Source organism: Mauremys reevesii, linkage group 1, assembly GCF_016161935.1.
Source record: "Mauremys reevesii isolate NIE-2019 linkage group 1, ASM1616193v1, whole genome shotgun sequence".
Lineage (NCBI taxonomy): Eukaryota > Metazoa > Chordata > Testudines > Geoemydidae > Mauremys > Mauremys reevesii.
The window spans coordinates 21,463,946-21,483,256 of NC_052623.1; the positions used below are offsets into that span (position 1 = coordinate 21,463,946).

Genomic DNA, 19,311 nt, shown 5'->3' on the forward strand with positions numbered 1-19,311 from the left:
AAGAGTTTACCACAGATGAACACCTGGACACTTCAGGATTGATGTTTTATTGAGTCATCTGCAAGATCAGGCAGGAGCAGTCTTGTAACACATCTAAACCCTTCCTCTCAGAGGGGAAGAGGGTTCTGTTCTATAAATATGCTTCCTCTCTGCAGCTTCTTATGGACAAAGCACCACATAGCACTCCTTTTCAATGTGTACATACAGCCACGAGAGAGACTGCAAGACATAAAAGCAGCGGTTTTCAAACGTTTTGAGCTGAGCCTCCACTTTGAGTTACAATTTTTAGTCCACCCCACTACGTGCCCCTCCCTCCTTGGGGTGGAGAAAGGTGCACGCGATGGTCTTGGGGGCAGAGCCAGCACTGGGTGTGCAGATGTTGATGCTGACCCACAGGCTGGCTGGGATGAGTCAGGGGGTGGAGGTGGCACTCCCTCCTCGATCCCCCCCGGTGCTGGCCCAAGCCCCACTGAATGTTCCACCATGCCCCCCAGGGGGATATGCCCCACAATTTGAAAACTTCTGCATTAAAGGCTGTGGTGTGATTAGAATGAAATGAAGCCCTAGATCTCTTCTTCATCAAACCTGGGTGTGGCCATTTCTCTGCAATCCCACTACGTTATAGCAGTAGTGGCTTGGCGTTCCCAGCTTTTCTAGTTTCCTTCGCTGGTAGGTATCTGTGCAGTAACGTTACTGGTACCTGTCTAGTTTTTCCTGCTAACTAGGGAATTACGGTAATATGAATTTGAAGTGTTTGTTTCTTTTGATGAAATAGAAGTTGGAAATATTGGGCGAGTCTGAGCTGGTGTAAATGAGCAGGGCTTCATAGATTTCTGTAGAGTTACACCTTTCAAGGCTTGTTGAACTAAAAATGTACAGAAAAATAAATTACTACAGATTAATATTCCTTTTCTCCTGACATATGAAAATGGTGTCTGCATAGCAGGTATAATTGAAATTCTGTGGTTAGAGGATAGGATAAAAACCTCCTCAGAAACTCTATGAGCACTACTTCCAAGGGAATTTTATTTGCTTTATGGCACAGATTTGGTTAGAGCAGGCTGCTTCTGAGATCTTGCAGGTCAGACTATTCAGAGGATGTAAAATGATTAGTACTGTATAACACGTTAGCATCCAATTTAACTAAAAACTCTTTGTAGAAGCTAGATTCTCACAGGAATCACTTTGCTTCACCACTGACATGCAGCTACCTCTGGTGTGGAATATGGCAGTTGTTTAACACCGCACAGCAGTTTCGGACAGGGAGGGAAGAATGCTACTTGATCCATTTGAAACGGCAAAGGGATTTTAAATGGGAAGAACATAATTTTTCATGTTGGACCTTGGCCAGGAGATCAGGATTAAAATCCTCAATCTTATGAAAGTTTCCAGATGATTTTTAATGGCTATAAAGGGTCAGGACTTCAATTTTACATTTCATCCAAAAAGGCAGCATCTCCAACAGCATGGTGCCTCCCCTATCACACAGATGCATTGGTACAGCATTGATTCAGAGGGAGGGGTGTTGGTGGCTTGATGTGTAACACCACTTGCTGCAGTATCTAGGTTTCTACCATCTACAGCCATTGCAGCTTGGGGTGGTAAAGTTGCACAGGTCTTATACATTTTAACAACAGTAACAAAATACAACGCCTATGCAATGGTTACATATAAACTGGTTCAGTACTGCACAATACTACTTTAGGAAGCAAGGACTAGGATAAGGCTAAATTTTGTAGAAACTCAGACCTGATTTAAAAGCTTCTGGAGACAGTAAAAATGCAGGTATGGATGCTAGTTATTGGATACCTTACAGACCACTGTATTCTTCCTCTGTCTCATTACAGATGACAGCTGATAGGTGATATCCAGAGGTTTGCCAGTGTAGTCAGTGCTTGAGTGTGACAACCTTGTTCAGAAAGACACATCCCAGTGGCCTGCCGCTTCCCGCAGCTCCCATTGGCTGGGAATGGCAAATCGCGGCCACTGGTACCTGCGGCGGGCCACACCTGCGGATGGTCAACATAAACAAAATGTCTCGCGGTCTGCCAACAAATTACCTTGATGAGCCGCGTGCCAAAGGTTGCCAAACCCTGGTGTAGCCCCATCACATAGGGCCGAAGCCCAGGTCCCAGAGCCCCGCCACCTGGGGCTGAAGCCTGAGCAATGGAGCTTCGTGGGGGTCCCAGGCAATGGACCTGCTTGCTAGCCCCCAACGCTGGCCCTGGCCTTTATATGCAGAAAACCAGTTATTGTGGAACACGTGGGCCATGGAGTTTTTAACAGCATGGTGCAGGGGCGAGGTGCTTCTGAAAGAAAAAGGTTGAGAACCTCTGGTGTAGACAAGGCCTTAGTTAAAGTGCTTGACCATTTCTACCCCTTCCACCATTTCTACTCGGCTGGTTCTCCATTTCCCTGCCCCTTGTGTAGTCATTTACACCCAAGCACAGTGGGTGTAAAATCCTTCCATTCTGACTGGGTAGTCTTTTACAACATGCACTTGGCACTGGTGTAAACAAATGCACAAGGTGCAAGGCAAATGAGAATCAGGCCCTTGGTCTTTACTGAAGAAAAGTACTTAGAAAACATATCATGCATAATCTAATAGAAGGGATTGTTTGTATTCCAAAAGGCAAACTATGTTTCGTTCAGCCCTTAATGCTTCATTACCTATCTCCCCTGGGGAGCATGCGCCCAAAGAGAAGGTGTGGGACATGGGTAGATGTGGTTCAAACTATTTAGAAGACATTTGAGGCTGACACTCTCTATCCTGTTAATTGTCTCCAGAACAAAAAATGTTTTCAACAGTATCCTCCAGACACACATTCCCTTATGAGAAAGGCCAAATCTAGTTACCTTTCATGCATTAGAGCGTAATTGGTAAGGATTTAAGTGTATCCAAAGCATGTTTAAACAAACCCACATAGACAGCATTATTCTGCCTGCAATGGCATCCTTCGTCATTTGCGATACAAACTGCCCAGTGCAAACATGGCTACTTCAATAAAAGAACAGGATTGAGGATTCGTTACAGGGAAAAGACGACTTCAGTTTGAACACTCTAAGCCAGATTCTCCGCTTTCCTTGCATGGTCGTTTATACCTGTGTAAAGTGTGTGTGAAACCTCTATCCTGCTGACCTGGTAGCATTCTACATCCACTCTGGCCAGGTACAATTGGCTACACAATGTGCAACGTGGTGGAGAATCAAACCCACTGCACTTACAACAACTCTGCAGCTCTGTAACGCTGCATTGGATGATCTCAAGACGATCTGTAAACCTCATTATTTAAGCCTCACGGCATTCTTTTGAAGTAGGTTAAATATTATTATCCCTGTTTTCCAATGGGCAAACGGAGTCAGAGAGAAGTTAAGTGACCTGCCCACAATCACACAGTGAGTCAGTGGTGGAGGCAGAAATGGAGCTCAGAACTCCTTAATTTCTAGATCCTGCTCAAGCCAATAGACAACATTCCATCCACCTAGAATATAGACATATTCTGAAAGGACATTGGTAAATTCAGTATAGGAAAATCAACTCACAGTTAGTGATTTTTTAGTACAGATTATCACATAATTTTGTATTAGGCTGTTTGTTATAGTGTCTTGAAGTTGGTCTTAAAATGAAACACTGTGTTTGGTTATGTATTTCCCAATAGCATAACAGGCTACTCCTACTTGTACCGAATTAGTCGAATAATCTTATTATTCATGAAATCAGAGGCATGGGGGTGTGAGGAATCCACACAAAACCCATCACTCATGGCTATTTTTAGTACCTCTTCCACAAATACCTGGAAGCTATTAATTTGCTTATTAGCTGGCACCACCCAAAGTCTCTTTAAATTCTGTCTAGTGTACTCCTCTTCTGGCAGGCCTTCCACAGTCGCGACCCAATCCAAGGTCAAGTGGTTGGGGTCCTGCAGGTAGCTGGATATTGAAGACAGGTTGCCATTGAAGCAATAGTAAAGTCTGGAACCCAGGAGCTTCAAGAACAGAGATGATGTGCTGAATATGTGGGCACTAAATACTTCCATGTTGGAGGAAGACAGGCTGTAGATCTGGGGCGCTTCCCGAACAGTGAAGTGAACTGTCTGTGTCCTCTGATCCAAGGTGATGTTGAGCATGGCGTTCTTCTCAGCTTTGGAGAGCTCCACCTCCTTCTCTTGCAATGCTTCAATCAGCGGCTGGACCTGATAAAAATCTGCCTCCCGTCGCAGCAAGCCCATTTCCTGGAAGTCCTCAGGGAGGTCCAGGTGGGAAGTTCTCAAGAAGTTCAGGATGTAGCGGAATACTTTGCCATCTCTGTCAATGAAGCAGTTGCCTTGGCTATCCCTCTTGGTTGGCATCTTTCCACTGAACATGGCGCCCAGCATGGAGTCTGGAAAACTAGTCAGGGTAGACAGGGAAGTGGTGTACAGTTTTCCTCCAACGTTGAGCGTTATAGGTTCTGACATGATGGAAAAGTCACGATGCTGGGAATAACAGTGGGGGGAAAAAGAACAACATAACACATTTAGTGGTTCAGAACAGTCACTTTGTAAATCAAGGATATTCCCCAAGAATATATATCTATTTCTATGTCTATATCAGTATGAAAACTACAGAAGTTAGAGATGGGTAAAGTTTTAGAGGTCATCTTGGACACATGGGGGAGAAAGACAATCTTGTTCTGGCTCCCAACAGACATTCAAAAGGGCTTTGTCCAGTTCATTTTAATAATGGTCTTTAGTGAGGTGCTTCCATCACGTCCCATCCAAAATGAGGGTAAAATCCTGGCCCCACTGATTTCAGTAGGTCCAGGATTTCATCCTGGGTCCACCCAATCCCATATCCCTCATGCACCCAAAACTTCCACTGAGCCACACAGAAGTTTGGGGTGCATAAGAAATAAGTGATCAGGAAGCTTGCATCTCTTTGGTGTTCCCTGCATGTGCTCCATTTAGAGTGCAAAGGTCTTACTGGAACCACAAACGTTATCATAGCAGAACATCCCAACACTGCTTTGTGTTGTCTTCACCATGTTACACTGGTGTGCGACGATGACAAGTCCCGATCACACAAATGTTGCAGTGCACAGTCAGAATATTTGCTGCCAAACACATATGGCTGTCGACAGCTCCATTCAGTAATTAAGTGGCTCTCCAGTTCTTCAAGGTTCACCACTATCCCAGTCTAACAGGTTTCGCCACTCAGAAACATTCCGGGCCATATCTCCAACTAATGTAACTCAGTGTAGCTCCATTGCAGTCAATGAGGATATATGGATTTTCACCAGCTGAGGAGCTGGTCCTCAACCTACTGTTTCTTTTCCTCAGTTTCATGTTGTTCCTTCTAGCTAGATGTTGACAGTCCAGTCTAATCAATGGTTCCCCCTCCTACCCAGAGATACACAGTAGCTGCCTTCTATAAGCTCATGCTGCAATGTGCATGGTCATTCCATAGGCAGCAGCCGAATTGCTCCCAGTAAAATACACTTTGAGTAGCAGGCATTTCAGTAACTAACTATGAAATAATGAGAGATACTGTGCCACCATTATTGGCTCTGTAGTCACATTAATAGACATAGTGACAACACGATCTTACACCGTAAAATCAATTCTCCACTGGCTAATACCAAAGACAATAACTGTGCTTGTCTCTCCTTTCATCCAAGGATCTCCAAGCACCTGCAGACATTTGTAAGTTAAGGTTCACAATACCCTTGTGAGACAGATGATTGTGATGACCATTTTACAAAGGAGGAAACTGAGGCATAGAGTGACTAAAGCCTCGATTTTAAAATGTGTGCACGCTCAACTCAAGACTCAGCCTGGTTTTGGAGTGCCACTGTGCACACATTACTTCAGAGGCTGCCGGCATTCAGCACCTCTGATCAAGATAAGGTGTTAGGTATCTGAAGCTGAGCACCCAAGAAGGGAGACACCCCTCATTACATTTTGATCTAAGCAACTTACCCAAGGTCACTGAGGAAGCCACTGCAAAAGCCCAGATCCAATTCCCAGCCTTTTGTCTAAACCACAAGTATCGCCCTCCTCCTCATACCTGACATTCCATTAACTGGTGATGTACATTAACCCATTAATGGATGGAAGGAATCAGATTTGCTTGGGCACATACCAGCTCTCTGAGCCTGCGGCGCTCTTTGCATAGAAGATCATTGGTTAGATGCCTGTGTATAGCTGGAGATGAAGGTCTTGAGTTTACCAGCCCCACATGTATTTGATAAAGTTGGGCAAGAAGGACTCCTGCATATAGACAGACACAAACAATTCACTATAAACCCCACAGTACCTGTGGCACATTCCCATTATTAGCTACAATGGGATGTTTCCTGAAAAAAATAAATACAAAAAATTAGTTCCTAGGATAAAACTATTTTTTCCCCAACCTTAAAGCCTGCTCTCCACTGAAGTGTCAGCATATTCCACTCCTCTTGAAGAATTCTATCTACAGCTTTCTGCTTATGTAGAGTAAGGAGATGAGTTAAATTATATAAAGGGGTGGCCTGGCCTGGCTCTGTAGTTCAATTGACAGCTTTGTGTTTTTCCAAGAACTTATACTCTGGCTGTAAAAAATTGTTCTGAACGAAATGTGACATTCCAGAGATCTGCCCAAGATGAATTTTTTTTAATGTTTAATCAAAGAATAAGATCCCTGTATCCTATTGCATGGAACACAGAGAACAAGCCCATTCCTTGTAATACCACCACATTTCTCACCCTCTTTGCTGGTCCTGACTAGTTGAAGAGAGAAAAGTGTGATGTTTTCACTCAGTTTGTGGGACAATCTTCACTGGCACCACTGAGTGTCAAGAATTATAAAGCAAAAGTGGCTGGTTCAGATGATTAGTGATAGGATATAGAGTCTTTTGCCTCTAGGTCCTGGTTCAAATCCAACCAATGTTTACTGACACAAAGGCTGTTTGGTACCCTATATATGAGGGATGAGGAGGGTCTCTCAGTCCAGTTCTGATGGACATCACATAACTGGCCCCTTTGTTGTAAGTCTGAGTGGAAGAGAAACTAACCTGCTCTTTCATCCAAGTCCATATGAAGAACAGCTATAACCCAAATAGAGCATGTCAGTATCCCAGGATATCATAATTTTTGCAAGCACTGGATTCATTTAAAAAGATTTCTGGATTGACTAAGACATAAAAATATTTTTAAAACCCCAAAGTGAATTAAGTTCTCAGATTTTTTTTTTTTTTGCACTCTGTAGCCAGTTGTCTTGTAAAATTGAATTTACATACAATGGGCGCAAGGTCTGATTTCATTTCCACTTTTCATTTAATTTATAAAGCTTCCTAGCTTTGCAGTGCTATGCAAACAAGACAAATCTTATTATCTGGCAGCCCAGGACAACCAAAAACTCCAGTGAAAATGACATTTAATTAGTTGCTAGCTGCTGAACACACCACTGACTTGACCTTATTGACCAACACATCCGACCCTAGGCTGAGAATGAAAAGGAGCCTCTTGCCTCACTTTCCCTGTAAACATTAACTAAAGGCAGATGAAATGGATGACCTGGCAGTCTAGCCTGCTGCTTTACTGAATTCCTCATGATGTGTGGGCCTCATCCTGTACTTTCAAGATCATGCACATAGCTAATGTAATAATAAATAATACCTAGCTCTTCTATAGTACTACTTATCCAGAGATCTCAAAGCTAGCTCCTCCAAACTGCGCTGCAGGACTTAACGGTCATTCAATAGCATTTATAAAGGAAGTGAGGTGGGCAGATGGCACTCAGTCTTGGATCAGCAGCAATTCTCGGCAGATGCACCCACGATAACCAAGTGCTGATTGAATCAGGAGCTTCTCTTCAAGACAGAGACCTATCACATCACAATTTAGGGCTTGTCTACATGGCCACAGTGTGCAGGAAGCTGGGATGTAAATCTACAGTGTAATAGCCTGCCGCATACGCACTGTCCACGTGGACCCTGGTAACACACACTAAGGCCTGGTCTACACTAGGGGAGGGTTCAATCTAAGGTACGCAACTTCAGCTACGCAAATAGTGTAGCTGAAGTCAAAGTACCTTAGTTCGAATTACTTACCTGTCCTCACGGCGCGGGATCGACGTCCGCGGCTCCCCCGTCGACTCCGCCACCGCCGTTCGCGGTGATGGAGTTCCGGAGTCGACGGGAGCGCGTTCAGAGTTCGATATATCGCGTCTAGATGAGATGCGATATATCTAACTCCGAGAAATCGATTGCTACCCGCCGATATGGCGGGTAGTGAAGACGTACCCTAAAAATTCCATACTGTGCTTTGATCTACTGTGGTTTCAAACAGCAGCAGATTAAAGTGCACTAGGAAACTTTTAGTTCACAGTCCACAGAGTCAATCATTGCATGGCAGGCTAGTGCGCTTTAGAATTAAATCTCATCTTGCCACATACTAACTCTCGATGTAGACAAAGCCTTAGAAACAGCAACAATTAATTTTAGCAACAAGAACAAAAGAAAATATCCAGTCCAGTCATGTATTTTTGCAGACAATGAAATACAGAACCCAGGTTACCATTGGACACGTCACCTTAATAAAGAACTCCCTGCCTGTCCAACTGGACTGAGAAAGGGGGCCCAAGACTTCTAGATAAAAACGTAATGGGAGGGATTTTCCCCACTGTTTATACACTGCTGTGGCCCCTTAGGCAGCTGGGGGAGCATTCCATCAGGACAGGCATGACAGAGAACAGCCGTCAGCTGTCCTGGGCAAGGCCCAGAATAGGTGGTGTATCAAATAGAGGGGAATCTCCATAGCCCAAAATATTAGAGACCCCAGAGCTGCCGACAGCTAGCCTAGGCAAGGCTGCGGAAATTTAGAGCAGCTCTCTAGGCTGCCTAGGTCACACCAGCCCAGAACTGGGAAGGTGCAAAGGTGGCTTAAAGCACCTTTGTCTCCTCTTTATGTGTGCTGCGCCTGCTGAGGTGCGCGTGACGACAGCTGTCTTGGCTGACACACTGGGGATGGAGCCTGAGACCTCCAGAGCTAAAGCATGAGTCTCTATAGCAGGAGTCAGCAACCTTTCAGAAGTGCTGTGCCGAGTCTTCATTTATTCACTTTAATTTAAGGTTTCGCGTGCCGGTAATACATTTTAATGTTTTTTAGAAGGTCTCTCACTATAAGTCTATATAACTAAACTAGTGTTGTAGTGTAAAATAAACGAGGTTTTCAAAATGTTTAAGAAGCTTCATTTAAAATTAAATTAAAATGTTGATCTTATGCCGCCGGCCCGCTCAGCGCGCTGCTGGGCTGGGGTTCTGTTCACTTAGGCCGGCAGCGGGCTGAGCGGGGCCTGCGGCCAGGACCCCAGCTGGCAAGGGTCCAGCAGCCAGAACCCCAGACTGGCAGCAGGCTGTGCAGGGCTGGCGGCTGGGACCCCAGACCAGTAGTGGGCTGAGCGGCTCAGCCCACTGCCGCTCAGGGGTTCCATCCGCCGGCTCCTGCCAGCCGGGATCCCAGCTGCCGGACCTGCTCAGCCCGCTGCCAGTCTGGGGTCCCAGCCCTGCCCACATACAGTGGGTACCTACCTTCTCCCTGGTTCTGGCCCATCTTCCTCTCTCTGCACTGAGCTGAGGGTGGGAGTGCACTGAGCACAGGGCTGGGGGTGAAGGGTCTGCCCAGGAGCTAGAATTGGGGAGGGGGCTCAGGGTTGGGGCAGGAGGTTTGGGTGTGGGGCACTTACCTGGGCAGCTCCCATTTGGTGCGAGGGGTCGGGGTGGGGATGTGGGAGGTACATGGGATGTGGGCGGGTGCAAGAGTCAGGGCAGAGGGCTAGGGGCATGTGACGGGGGTGCAGGTGTCAGGGGAGGCTGGGTATGTGTGGGGGTGCCAGAGTCAGGGCTGGGGTCAAGGGGGAGTGAAGGAGTCAAGCAGAGGGCTGGGTGTGTATGAGGGGGGTACAGGGCTCAGGGCAGGGGCCTGGGGTGTGTGCGGGGCTCAGGGCAGGGGCCTGGGGCGTGTGCGGGGCACAGGCATGGGGTGGAGTGGGGGGCGTCAGGGCTCAGGGCTGGGTGTGTGTGTGGGGGGGGTCAGGGCAGGGGGCTGGGTGTGTGTGTGTGGGGGGGTCAGGGTAGAGGGCTCCCCACACTCCTGCGGCCCCCAGCCGGCTCACCCACTCGGGGCCCCGTGGTGCACTGCACGAGCGCAACTAGCGCCCCCCCCAGCGAGAGAGTCCCTTCTGGCTGTGTCTGGAGGAGCCACTCCGGGCGGCGCATGACCCTGCGGTATGTGAGCTCCTCGCCCCAGGGCTCTCTGGCCACCACCGATTCCTGCTCACCCGCACCTGCTACGCGCTCAGTGCCACCGGGCTACGGGGCTCTCCGCTCCACCCAGCTCACGAACAGCAGGTACCGATCCCTGGCCACGGCCAGGCGCCTTCTCCTGGGGATGCTCAGCAGCTGGTGCTGCTGCCGCCGCCAGCCTCTCCCGCGTCCACTTCCCCCGCTTCCTGCCGCCAGGAATTGGGACCGGGTCCGGCAGCAAACCCGCTCCCCCGGAGCACTGCCAATCCGCCATGGCCAGCTATACCAAGGTGGCCCAGGTGAGCGGGCCCCTCCGCGCCCCCGGGCAGGGCTCCTTGCTGGGTAAGGCGATGTGGGAGCCCACGGGCAGGCCGCTGAGGCGGGTCCTCTCTCGGGGGGCGCGGGCTCTGCCCCTCACTGGCTGCATGTCCTCAGGACTCCGGCAGGCAGCAGCGTGCCATTAAAAATCGGCACGCGTGCCATAGGTTGCCAACCCCTGCTCTATAGCTTGAGCTAAAGAGCCAGGCTTGGTAGCTAGGGGCTGTGACAGGCTCACCATCCTCTGTGGATGGGGGACAAAAGAGTGGGGTGCGGATATGTAACAAACTGAACAGTGGATTACACCAGTACAGAATCTCACTTCTGTATATTTAGCCCTTCTATAGCCCCTGCCATTCAAGGATCTCGAAGCACTTCACAGTAGAATCAGTAACTAACCCTTGGGAGGCAAGTAAATAGCATTATCCTCACTTTGGATGACAGATGTCCTGATATTAGGGGCTTTGCCCTATATATGCCACTATATCCTTCCCGCTCCCTCCCCCCAAAAAGTGTCCTGATTTTTCATACTTGCTATTTGGACAGGGATGCAGAGAAAGTTTAAATCATGTGATCTTGGGCAAGCAGCATTTCAGTAGCAGAGACCTTTCTCTCCCAACTCCTAGTCCTGTGCACAAGTCACTAGGCAGCATTTCTCTTAGAACAGAGTGAGACGCGCAGTGGATCTGTGGTGCCCATTGTCAGCTGTAATTCTGACCTGCAGCCTCTTGGCTGAACAGAGCCAGGACATACGGTACGCATGATCTGCTAATACAGAAAACCATAGGAGCTCACTCCAGTTCTGCTAGCTCTGATGAGCTTTGAAACGGCATCTTTGATGGTTTTTTAATCAGCACTCTTCTGAACACTGACCTCCTTTAGCAAAAACAAATCAAAATCAAAATCTCAGTTTGTGGGAAAAGCTTATTAGAGACATTCGGGCCATTTTCTATCTGTTTTGATATCATGAAGTTTTCTTCTAGCCCTATTGCTTTTGACTTGGCAATAGTGTTTACAAGCACTGCAGAGGAAAGAGTTTATTTCCCAGATTCCTTTGACTAAAATCAGTGCAGTATCAGTTTAATACCTGATACATTCTCCATCAAAGGCCTAAATCCTGTACTTGCATGGGGACAGACTCCTTGATCCCATCTTTCCCCTAAAATTAAGCTGTTTCATCATTTTTCTCAGTCTTTTCTGTGTTGGAGTTTCTTCCCACTCCTTTTGTGGTTTTTTTTCCACTCCTCCCCAAAATATCCTTTGTATTTCTGTCAGTTGTCCTTTCCTCCCTTCCTCTGCCCCATCCCATCTCTTTTCCCGCTTCCAAAGGTCATGTGACCCTCTCTTGGTCAAGGCGGGTTTGACATGGATGGTGGAGCTTCCTCTGCTGCTCATGTAGTTGGCCTGAGGTAGTTGCAAAAAGGCCCATCTCTTCCTCTCCCCAGCCCTTGTAGTGGTCACAGTCCTTATTGGCACCGGGAGCAAGCTTGGCCCTGATTATGGAAGTGGTGTCATAGACCACCAGGCCAGCCCCACTCTGTACAAGTCTCACATCCCACGCCAGCTCCTTGATCCTCATCGCCTACCCTTCTGTCTCTCTGCTCCCCATATCTTTGTATCCTCCCACCTCCTGTGTATCCCACTTCCCCTCTCTACCCTTGGATCACATCATCACTAAGAGGACCAGAGTGAAACTGATGCGACACTGATGAATTTCATTCCACTGCTTGGGAAACAGCAGGTTGCTGGGCCAGTGGAAGATACACATTAGCTCACTTCTTCTCTCCCAGCTGTGTAACTCAGATTGCTCTGTAGGTGGATCACCCCACTGCTCTTGCACTACACTATCCAGCAGGAGCAACAGAGTAAAACCGCCTAGTCTTGCATCAGTTTTACTCTGCTGTTGTCAGCCCCAGTGGGGAAATGCCTCATGTAGGATCAATGGTACATGCATGAATCTCCCCAATGGGATTTTCTTGCAGGAGAATTTTAACAATGCACAGATGGGATGGCCACCATACTACACCATGTTCAACCCTCTAGATACTGGCAGACAGCAAATCAAAATGATTTAAAGCAATTGCATGTAGGATGGGTTTACAAAAAGTACATACTGCCAGACGAATCTGACTGCATTATGGGAGCCTAATTCTAGCAAGAAAAGCAAGCTGATCAATGTGGCTAGAGTCAACAATCAGTCTCATCAATGCAGGCAAAGTCTCACTGAATTCAATAGGACACCTCATTGGCACAAGGGCCTTCTTGCCTGGGTCAGATTGCACCTTAATGCAGGAAGGTAACGTGGTACATGTGATCTCGTTGGATTCTGGTAAAATATTTTATACAGTGGACCACAAAATCTGACTCAAAATTCATTTAAATTAGCTTTGGTAGAAACAGTCATATGGATTAAAACTAGGTAAAGGAACAGCAAAGGACAATAGTAAAACAGCATGTTATCAAGTCAGAGAAGGTGCCTAGTCAGATACCACAAGATATAAGTCTGGTCCTGTTGAACATCTTCATTGATGTTCTGGAGAAATGCGTCTAGAGAATGTGAATGAAATCTGCATGATACCAGATAGGGAGGAGTTGCAAATACCAGTGAGAGAGGCAACCGAACAGAATAGAAAGTAACAAAGTGAGGTTTCAGTCTGGAAAAAATGCAAGTCAGTACCTCTGAGGACAAATACGAGTATTCACTGGGAGAGAGACCTGTGAAAAGCTGCCATGCTGAGAGACACAAAAGGGGTGATGATAACATTAGACATGAATCTACAGTATGCTATGGCAGAGGGGAAAAAAAGACCACTAGCATTTTGGGCTGCAGAGGCATTGTCTTGTAGAACAGAGAAGTAACTGGCTGTGGGTGTCTTATCATCAGGAGGAGTTTAACAAAAATGGAAGAAATTCAGAGCAGTAAAATAACAGGCATCTGTGAACTGGTGGGATTGGATTATAATGATAAGTTAAGAGCGCTAAATATGGGTAGCTTAAGAGAAATCTCTGGGTACCAGACAGTCTGCAAAGGATGTACACACCAGCAAGGGAAATGAATTATTTAGGGTGGTACATTTATGCTAAGTATCAGGACCAACATCCAGACTAAAATCTATTAGCCTTAGGAATAATGCCCAAGAGGTGGAATCCCAATCTCCTGGGCCAGAGGTGAAAGTAAGCCGGTACGGCGTACTGACAAGAGCCTGTGCGCCGTACCGGGCAGATCGGCTTCCCCTGGCAGCAATTTAAAGGGCCTGGGGCTCCCAGCAGTGGCTGGAGCCCTGAACCCTTTAAATTGTGGCCAGAGCCCTGTTGCCGGAGCCCTGGGGAAGCGGCAGGGCTCCGGTGGCGATATAAAGGGCCCAGGGTGCCTGCCGCACCTACCGCCCTGGGCCCTTTAAATTGTCCCTGGAGCCCTGGGGTAGTGGTGGCAGGACTGCAGCAGCTGCTACTGCCTCAGCCCTTAAAATAGCTGCCGGAGCCCCACCGCCACCTCCCCAGGGCTCCGGGGATGATTTAAAGGGTCTGGGGCTCTGGTAGCCACTATCGCCCTGGACCCTTTAAAATCAACCCCGGAGCCCTACCGCCCTGGGGTAGTGGTGGCAGGGCTTCTGCGATTTAAAGGGTCAGGGGCTTGGCCACCGCTACAGCCCTGGGCCCTTTAACTTGCCGCCGAAGCACCGTCGCCGCTATCCCAGGGCTCTGGGGACGATTTAAAAGGCCTGGGGTGGTAGCAGCAGCCGGAGCCCTGGGCCTTTTAAATCGCCACCCGAGCCCCACTGCTGGAGCCCTGGGGTAGCGGCAGCGGGGCTCTGGCGGTAATTTAAAGGGCCAGGGACTCCCGGCTGCCGCTACTGCAGTGGAGCCCCAGGCCCTTTAAAGCTCCGCCAGAGGCCGGGGCCCCCTCTGATGGTGATTTAAAGTGCCCGGGGCTCCACTGCAGTAGTAGCAGCTGGAGCCCCGGGCCCTTTAAATCACCCCCGGGGCTCCTAGCCGCCTCTGCAGCTGGTAGCTCTGGGGGCGATTTAATGGGCCCAGGGTTCCCAGCTGCTGCTACCACAGCCCCAGCCTTGGGCCCTTTAAATCCTGACTTAAAGCACCCGGACATTTAAAGGTCCCGCCTCTTCTGGTAGAGGCCCTGCCCCATCCTAAGGACTCCGGAATACCGGTAAGTCCTTTAAGTTACTTTCACCCCTGCTCCTGGGTCATTTTAAAGAAGAATGGACAAAAAAGCTAGGAAATGTATTACAGGGAATAATTCTACAGTGGCAAGGAATAGATTGGCTCCATCTAATAGGTAGCTGGGGAAAAAAATTGAGCATCTGTTCATGGGCAGCTAAGACTTTAAATATGGTGATTTTATAAGAAAACATGGTTGTTCCAATTATTAGGCTCTGGTTTCATTCTCCGGAGTACATTAAAATGAAATGTTAGGGCTGCTGCGATTGTTCAAAGGCAATCCTTAGAGGCATTATGCTTGTTCTGTTTTGGGCTATGTGCCAACGTTTCTCATTTTTAGAATGCATTGCTCTCACTTGGTCTTATATGCTTTATTTTGTTGCTTTAGCGTTCATTAATTAAAATGTCACTTGCCAACAGGGGTCTAAAACTGTGCATCAGAACTGAGATCATGCAATACTCTATTTCAAATTCAGGCAAAAATTCCCAGACTTACAAAATACCTAGATGCCATGATCAACAACCCCCTGCTTTGAAATCTAGATCTGGTTGGTCAGTCTAGCCTGCCATTCATGCTCCCTGCTGCTGAGCACTCACCATGACTGTGTCCAACAATGTGTTTTGTTCCCGGTCTCCATTCAAGACAGTATTATTGTTAGCAATCCCTAGAATCCCCAGTGAAGGATCAGGGCCCCATTGTGCTAGGCGCGCATCAGACAAACACCCCAAAAGACAATCTCAGTCCCTAAGAACTTACAGTCTAGGTGTGAGGCAGAGTGTGACAGGTAGACAAGACAGACCAACAAGGTAGGAGTGGGAGTACCACCAAAATGAGCAGAGTTTATCTGAAGAATAGAAGTCTCAGCTCACCACTTACCTAACCAATGCCAGCTGGCAATGATCTGTGGGTATCACAGCAGAGGTAGGTTTTATGGAAGGATTTAAAACAGCATCTGTAGAGAATAGCTTAATGGGGCTGGCAGACAACTATAATTGGGCCATTCACTCATATCTGCCTCAAGTCCTGAAGTGCAGGCTTTGCCGTATATATTTGTGTGGGCTTAGTTTGATTGAGCTCATTGTAGAAGACTCATGCTCTCCCACTCCAGTGCTGCAGGACAATATGAGCACTGTTTCCACCAAGAGCTATCTAACCTGAAAGACAGAGGGCCCTGGTGGTTAACTACTTTGTTAAACCTGCACATGCCCTGTCTTTGCTATAGGTCTGATTTTGTGCAAGTGGAATTTTCGAGGCAGTCACTAATGCAGGGCCCTCACTTCTTTCTTTGCTCACCCTGGATCTTGACTTGGGGGAGAGGAAGGGTTGGTCAGAAGCTCCCAGCAGGACCAGGGCTGGTCATGACCATCCTCCTTTTCTCCATGGCCAGATGAAAGGGATGTCCTCAAATTATTTTTTGGTGTTACATGGCGTCACAATTTGGAAAAGGTTGGGGTCACTGGTCTAGCAGATTGGGAAGCTTAGAGGAAAATATGGTGGGTATTATCAGGGCCTCATCTTGAAAGGCCCCTTCCTTATGTAGACATGGAGAAATTTCTCTGCAGAACAAACACACAAGCAACATAAGCATGAATGTTCATTTAATCATATTCCCCAACTTCCTTGCCTTTAGCAGTGAGCTTGGCACCATTCCTCAATCATCAATTTAACACTGAGGAGTGGCTCAGCATTATCCAGTGCCAAAGAAGTGCATAGAAAACTGCTTTAAAGCATCATAAGAGGTCACCAGCAGCGCTCAGTTCTGGCCACGGTTATTGCTTAGAGGTAGAGCTAAATGTAAAGGGATAAAGATTGTGGATACTGAAACCAAGCAGAGGGTTGCCCTGGATGGGGGACAAAGGAGAGGAAGACAGGGTTGGAGCCCACTTGGGTGCGGGGGGACGACAGAGGTAAAATAATGGATCAAACTGAGGCAGAGGAGTGAAATAATCACTATATAGAGGACAAAGAAATGAAGCTCAGCAATTGCTGAGGGTCTTGGGAGGAGGGCAAGGAGAAGAGATCATGGAGGAGAGAGAAAAGAACCAGTTGCGAAGTGATCTGAGGATCAGGGCAAAAGCTGAGTGTAATTCACAGCTCTGATGTCACCCACCCCCTCAGAAAGCCTCAGAAATGGGCTCAGGGGACCATTCCATTTGGTTTTTAAAGTCACATATTTAGGGAGGAAGCAGCCAACTGCCAAATCGAAACCCTCCGTATATTCAAGAAGCTAAAGCAACCCCCTCTCCACATCAATTTAATTATACTCTCAGTAAAGCATTTCACATGCTCTTCAAAGCCCTGGCCAAATTTCCCATGGGGAACTGCATTCCACCTACCTAAAATCCTCCGGGTAGCTACAATGGGATAGTATATTATCTCTTGTGCTGAATTGCTGGGAAGGGGTGTAGGTAGCCATATTAAGTTTGTACACCTGCTAATTGAGTGGTTACCTAGTTCCTGCCTATCCCAATCATTTCCAAAGGTAGCCCTGCCATCATAGATAAGATTATCACTGGCACAACGAATGCAGTTAGAGAGAGAAACAGAGAGCTGTAGCTGTGTGTTAACACATGACCCAACAAAAAACAAAGCTAACCTGCCAGTTGTCATCAGAAACTAAACCTTATCAAAAGCTTAAAAAGTGCACATGGTTCCATACATGGACAACATCTCTCTGCCTGTACCTATACGTTATTAACTGCCGAAGGTGGGCACAGTCCAGTACTAAGCAAACTGAGCCCTGTATGTAGGGTGTGATTCTCCTCACAGACTCGTGTAAATCAAGAGTCATTCAAATAGCGTTACACTGGGGTAAAACTGGTGTGGGTGGAGAATCTGGTCCACAGCTTGGTATATGGAGGCAGCTGTTGCTAACGAACCCCAATCACCATTTCAGTCCATCCGGGTTAGTCACTGAGAAGGGGATGTGTATAAGGACCCCAAAGCACTGGCAGAATTAGGGGTCCCTAGTGCCTTAATGCTTCCTTCCCACATTACAAACTGCTCCTATTACCCAGCAGCAACGCTGTCCGCTTGTTAGCACAAGGGGCTGGGAGTCAGGCTCGACTCCCAGCTCTGCCACTGGGGCCCTGGGCGAGTCACTCCACTGCTCCGCACCTCAGTTTCCCCTTCTGCAGGGGGGGAGGACACTCACCTAGGGGCGGGGGGAGCGAAGGCCGGTTCGGGGCTGCGGCGATCCCAAGGGCTAGTCTCCACCAATGCACAGCACCGGCCTGTGGCCCGGGACCTAGAGCGCTCCGTCAGTCCTGGGCGCCTTCTTCAGCGGGCAGCAGCGCCAGACCGTGCGCCCCGGCGGGGGCGGGAGCCGCTCCGGGAGGGGGCCCCGCAGAGCCCCGGGCTGGCCCCGGGGCACCGTGACTCACCAGCCCCGCAAGCATCCGCCTCCTCGGGGACACCCCTGCAGCGCAGCCCGCGGGGGGGGGGGCTGCAGCACCCACCTTCTCCCCCGCGGTCCGCTGGCCCCTGTCCCGGGAACGGGACAAACCCAGCGAGGGTCGGCAGGGCACCGGGAGAAGGGTGGAAGGCAGGAGCTGGCCGCCCCGCAGCCCTCCCTGGGACTTGTAGTTCTCCGGGCTCGCGGTCTACAGCCAGGCCACTGGGGAGGGGAACTACAACTCCCAGCAGGCGCCGGGGCAAAGCCTGCAACTCACCAGCTGGTGTTAAAGGAGACGCAGGCTGTTGTTATTGCCTCTGAACAGCTCCAGCAGCGCCAGAGGCTGCGCTTGGGGGTAAGTGCTGGTTGCAGCAGCAGCAGCCCTGGCACCGTGGACTCTGCTGTTACTGCAGTAGCAGCCGCCGCCTCCCCTTCTTTGCGGATTGTTTGCAGTGCAGTAAGGTATTTATTTGCATGGCAGGCAGGATTGCAGAGGGTGGGGTAATAAGGATGCTGAGAAATATTTCGTCTGTGGCGTTGGAAGGGTGGGCGAGCGTCTGTGTGTTTTTTCTAATGATTGCGTTGCATGGCACTGGCAGTATGCAAGGTAGCATCCTGCTTGAAGTGGGTGGCTAACTTGGGCAAAGGTTTTCATCAGGACAAAGCTTGGGGGCGAAAAAGGTTGTCTTGCATCCGTTGAGAGAAAGGGGATTCTGAGGGGGAAAGAGAGAGGGATGGGTGATATTCCCATTCTGTGGGGTGACACTGGACTCTCTAATACAGAATGTGACAAGTACCCCCTAATGAGCTCTGTAACAACAGCAGTATTGGTCCAGATCCAATCTATACTCAGGCTGAACTCTCCTTGACTTTGATAGGAGTTTTGCTGGAGAAATAAAAGCAGGCTTTGGCAAGTAATTAGTATGCCAGTTTATGAAGGATCTCAAAATGCTTTACAAATTTAGGGATGTACGATGGTTTGTATGTAAACATCGGAGCCTTTGTAGAGTCCATTGTGAGAGATAGAAAAGGCCAAATAGACCATCAGATCTACCACCTTGCCAGGGCTGAAGCTAAAGAGATGTATCAAATATTAATCTGTTGTTTTATGTTTTATTATAGGGGTAACATGATATAGATCTTCTTTTCTGTAGTCTT

General features: G+C 48.2%; 2 protein-coding genes across 9 annotated transcripts in view; one reads left to right on the forward strand and one right to left on the reverse strand.

Moving 5' to 3' along the window:
- Nucleotides 1–31: 31 nt before the first annotated feature.
- KCTD21 (potassium channel tetramerization domain containing 21) lies at nt 32–18,318 on the reverse strand. 6 transcript variants are annotated; one of them, XM_039533848.1, is made up of 5 exons: nt 17,914–18,317; nt 6,121–6,248; nt 3,795–4,475; nt 1,810–2,009; nt 32–219 (listed from the first exon to the last, which is right to left on the reverse strand). In XM_039533848.1, the coding sequence occupies exons 3-4, from the start codon at nt 4,455–4,457 to the stop codon at nt 1,842–1,844; spliced, it is 831 nt and encodes a 276-aa protein (XP_039389782.1). In that variant the 5' UTR covers nt 4,458–4,475; nt 6,121–6,248; nt 17,914–18,317; the 3' UTR covers nt 32–219; nt 1,810–1,841. The 6 variants fall into 6 exon arrangements, with proteins under 6 accessions (XP_039389782.1, XP_039389759.1, XP_039389771.1 ...); XM_039533825.1 differs by having other exon boundaries at nt 32–2,009; XM_039533837.1 differs by lacking the exon at nt 17,914–18,317 and adding an exon at nt 15,636–15,885 and having other exon boundaries at nt 32–2,009.
- A 156-nt stretch (nt 18,319–18,474) lies between these two features.
- The window catches only part of USP35 (ubiquitin specific peptidase 35), a 63,055-nt gene continuing 62,218 nt past the window's right edge, over nt 18,475–19,311 (forward strand). For 2 of the 3 annotated variants that reach the window (XM_039491357.1, XM_039491375.1), the window contains exon 1: nt 18,495–18,615. The gene's annotated coding sequence lies outside the window, so the exon portion shown is untranslated. Of the gene's footprint in view, nt 18,616–19,311 lie in introns of all 3 variants that reach the window. The other variant, XM_039491365.1, reaches the window with a different exon arrangement.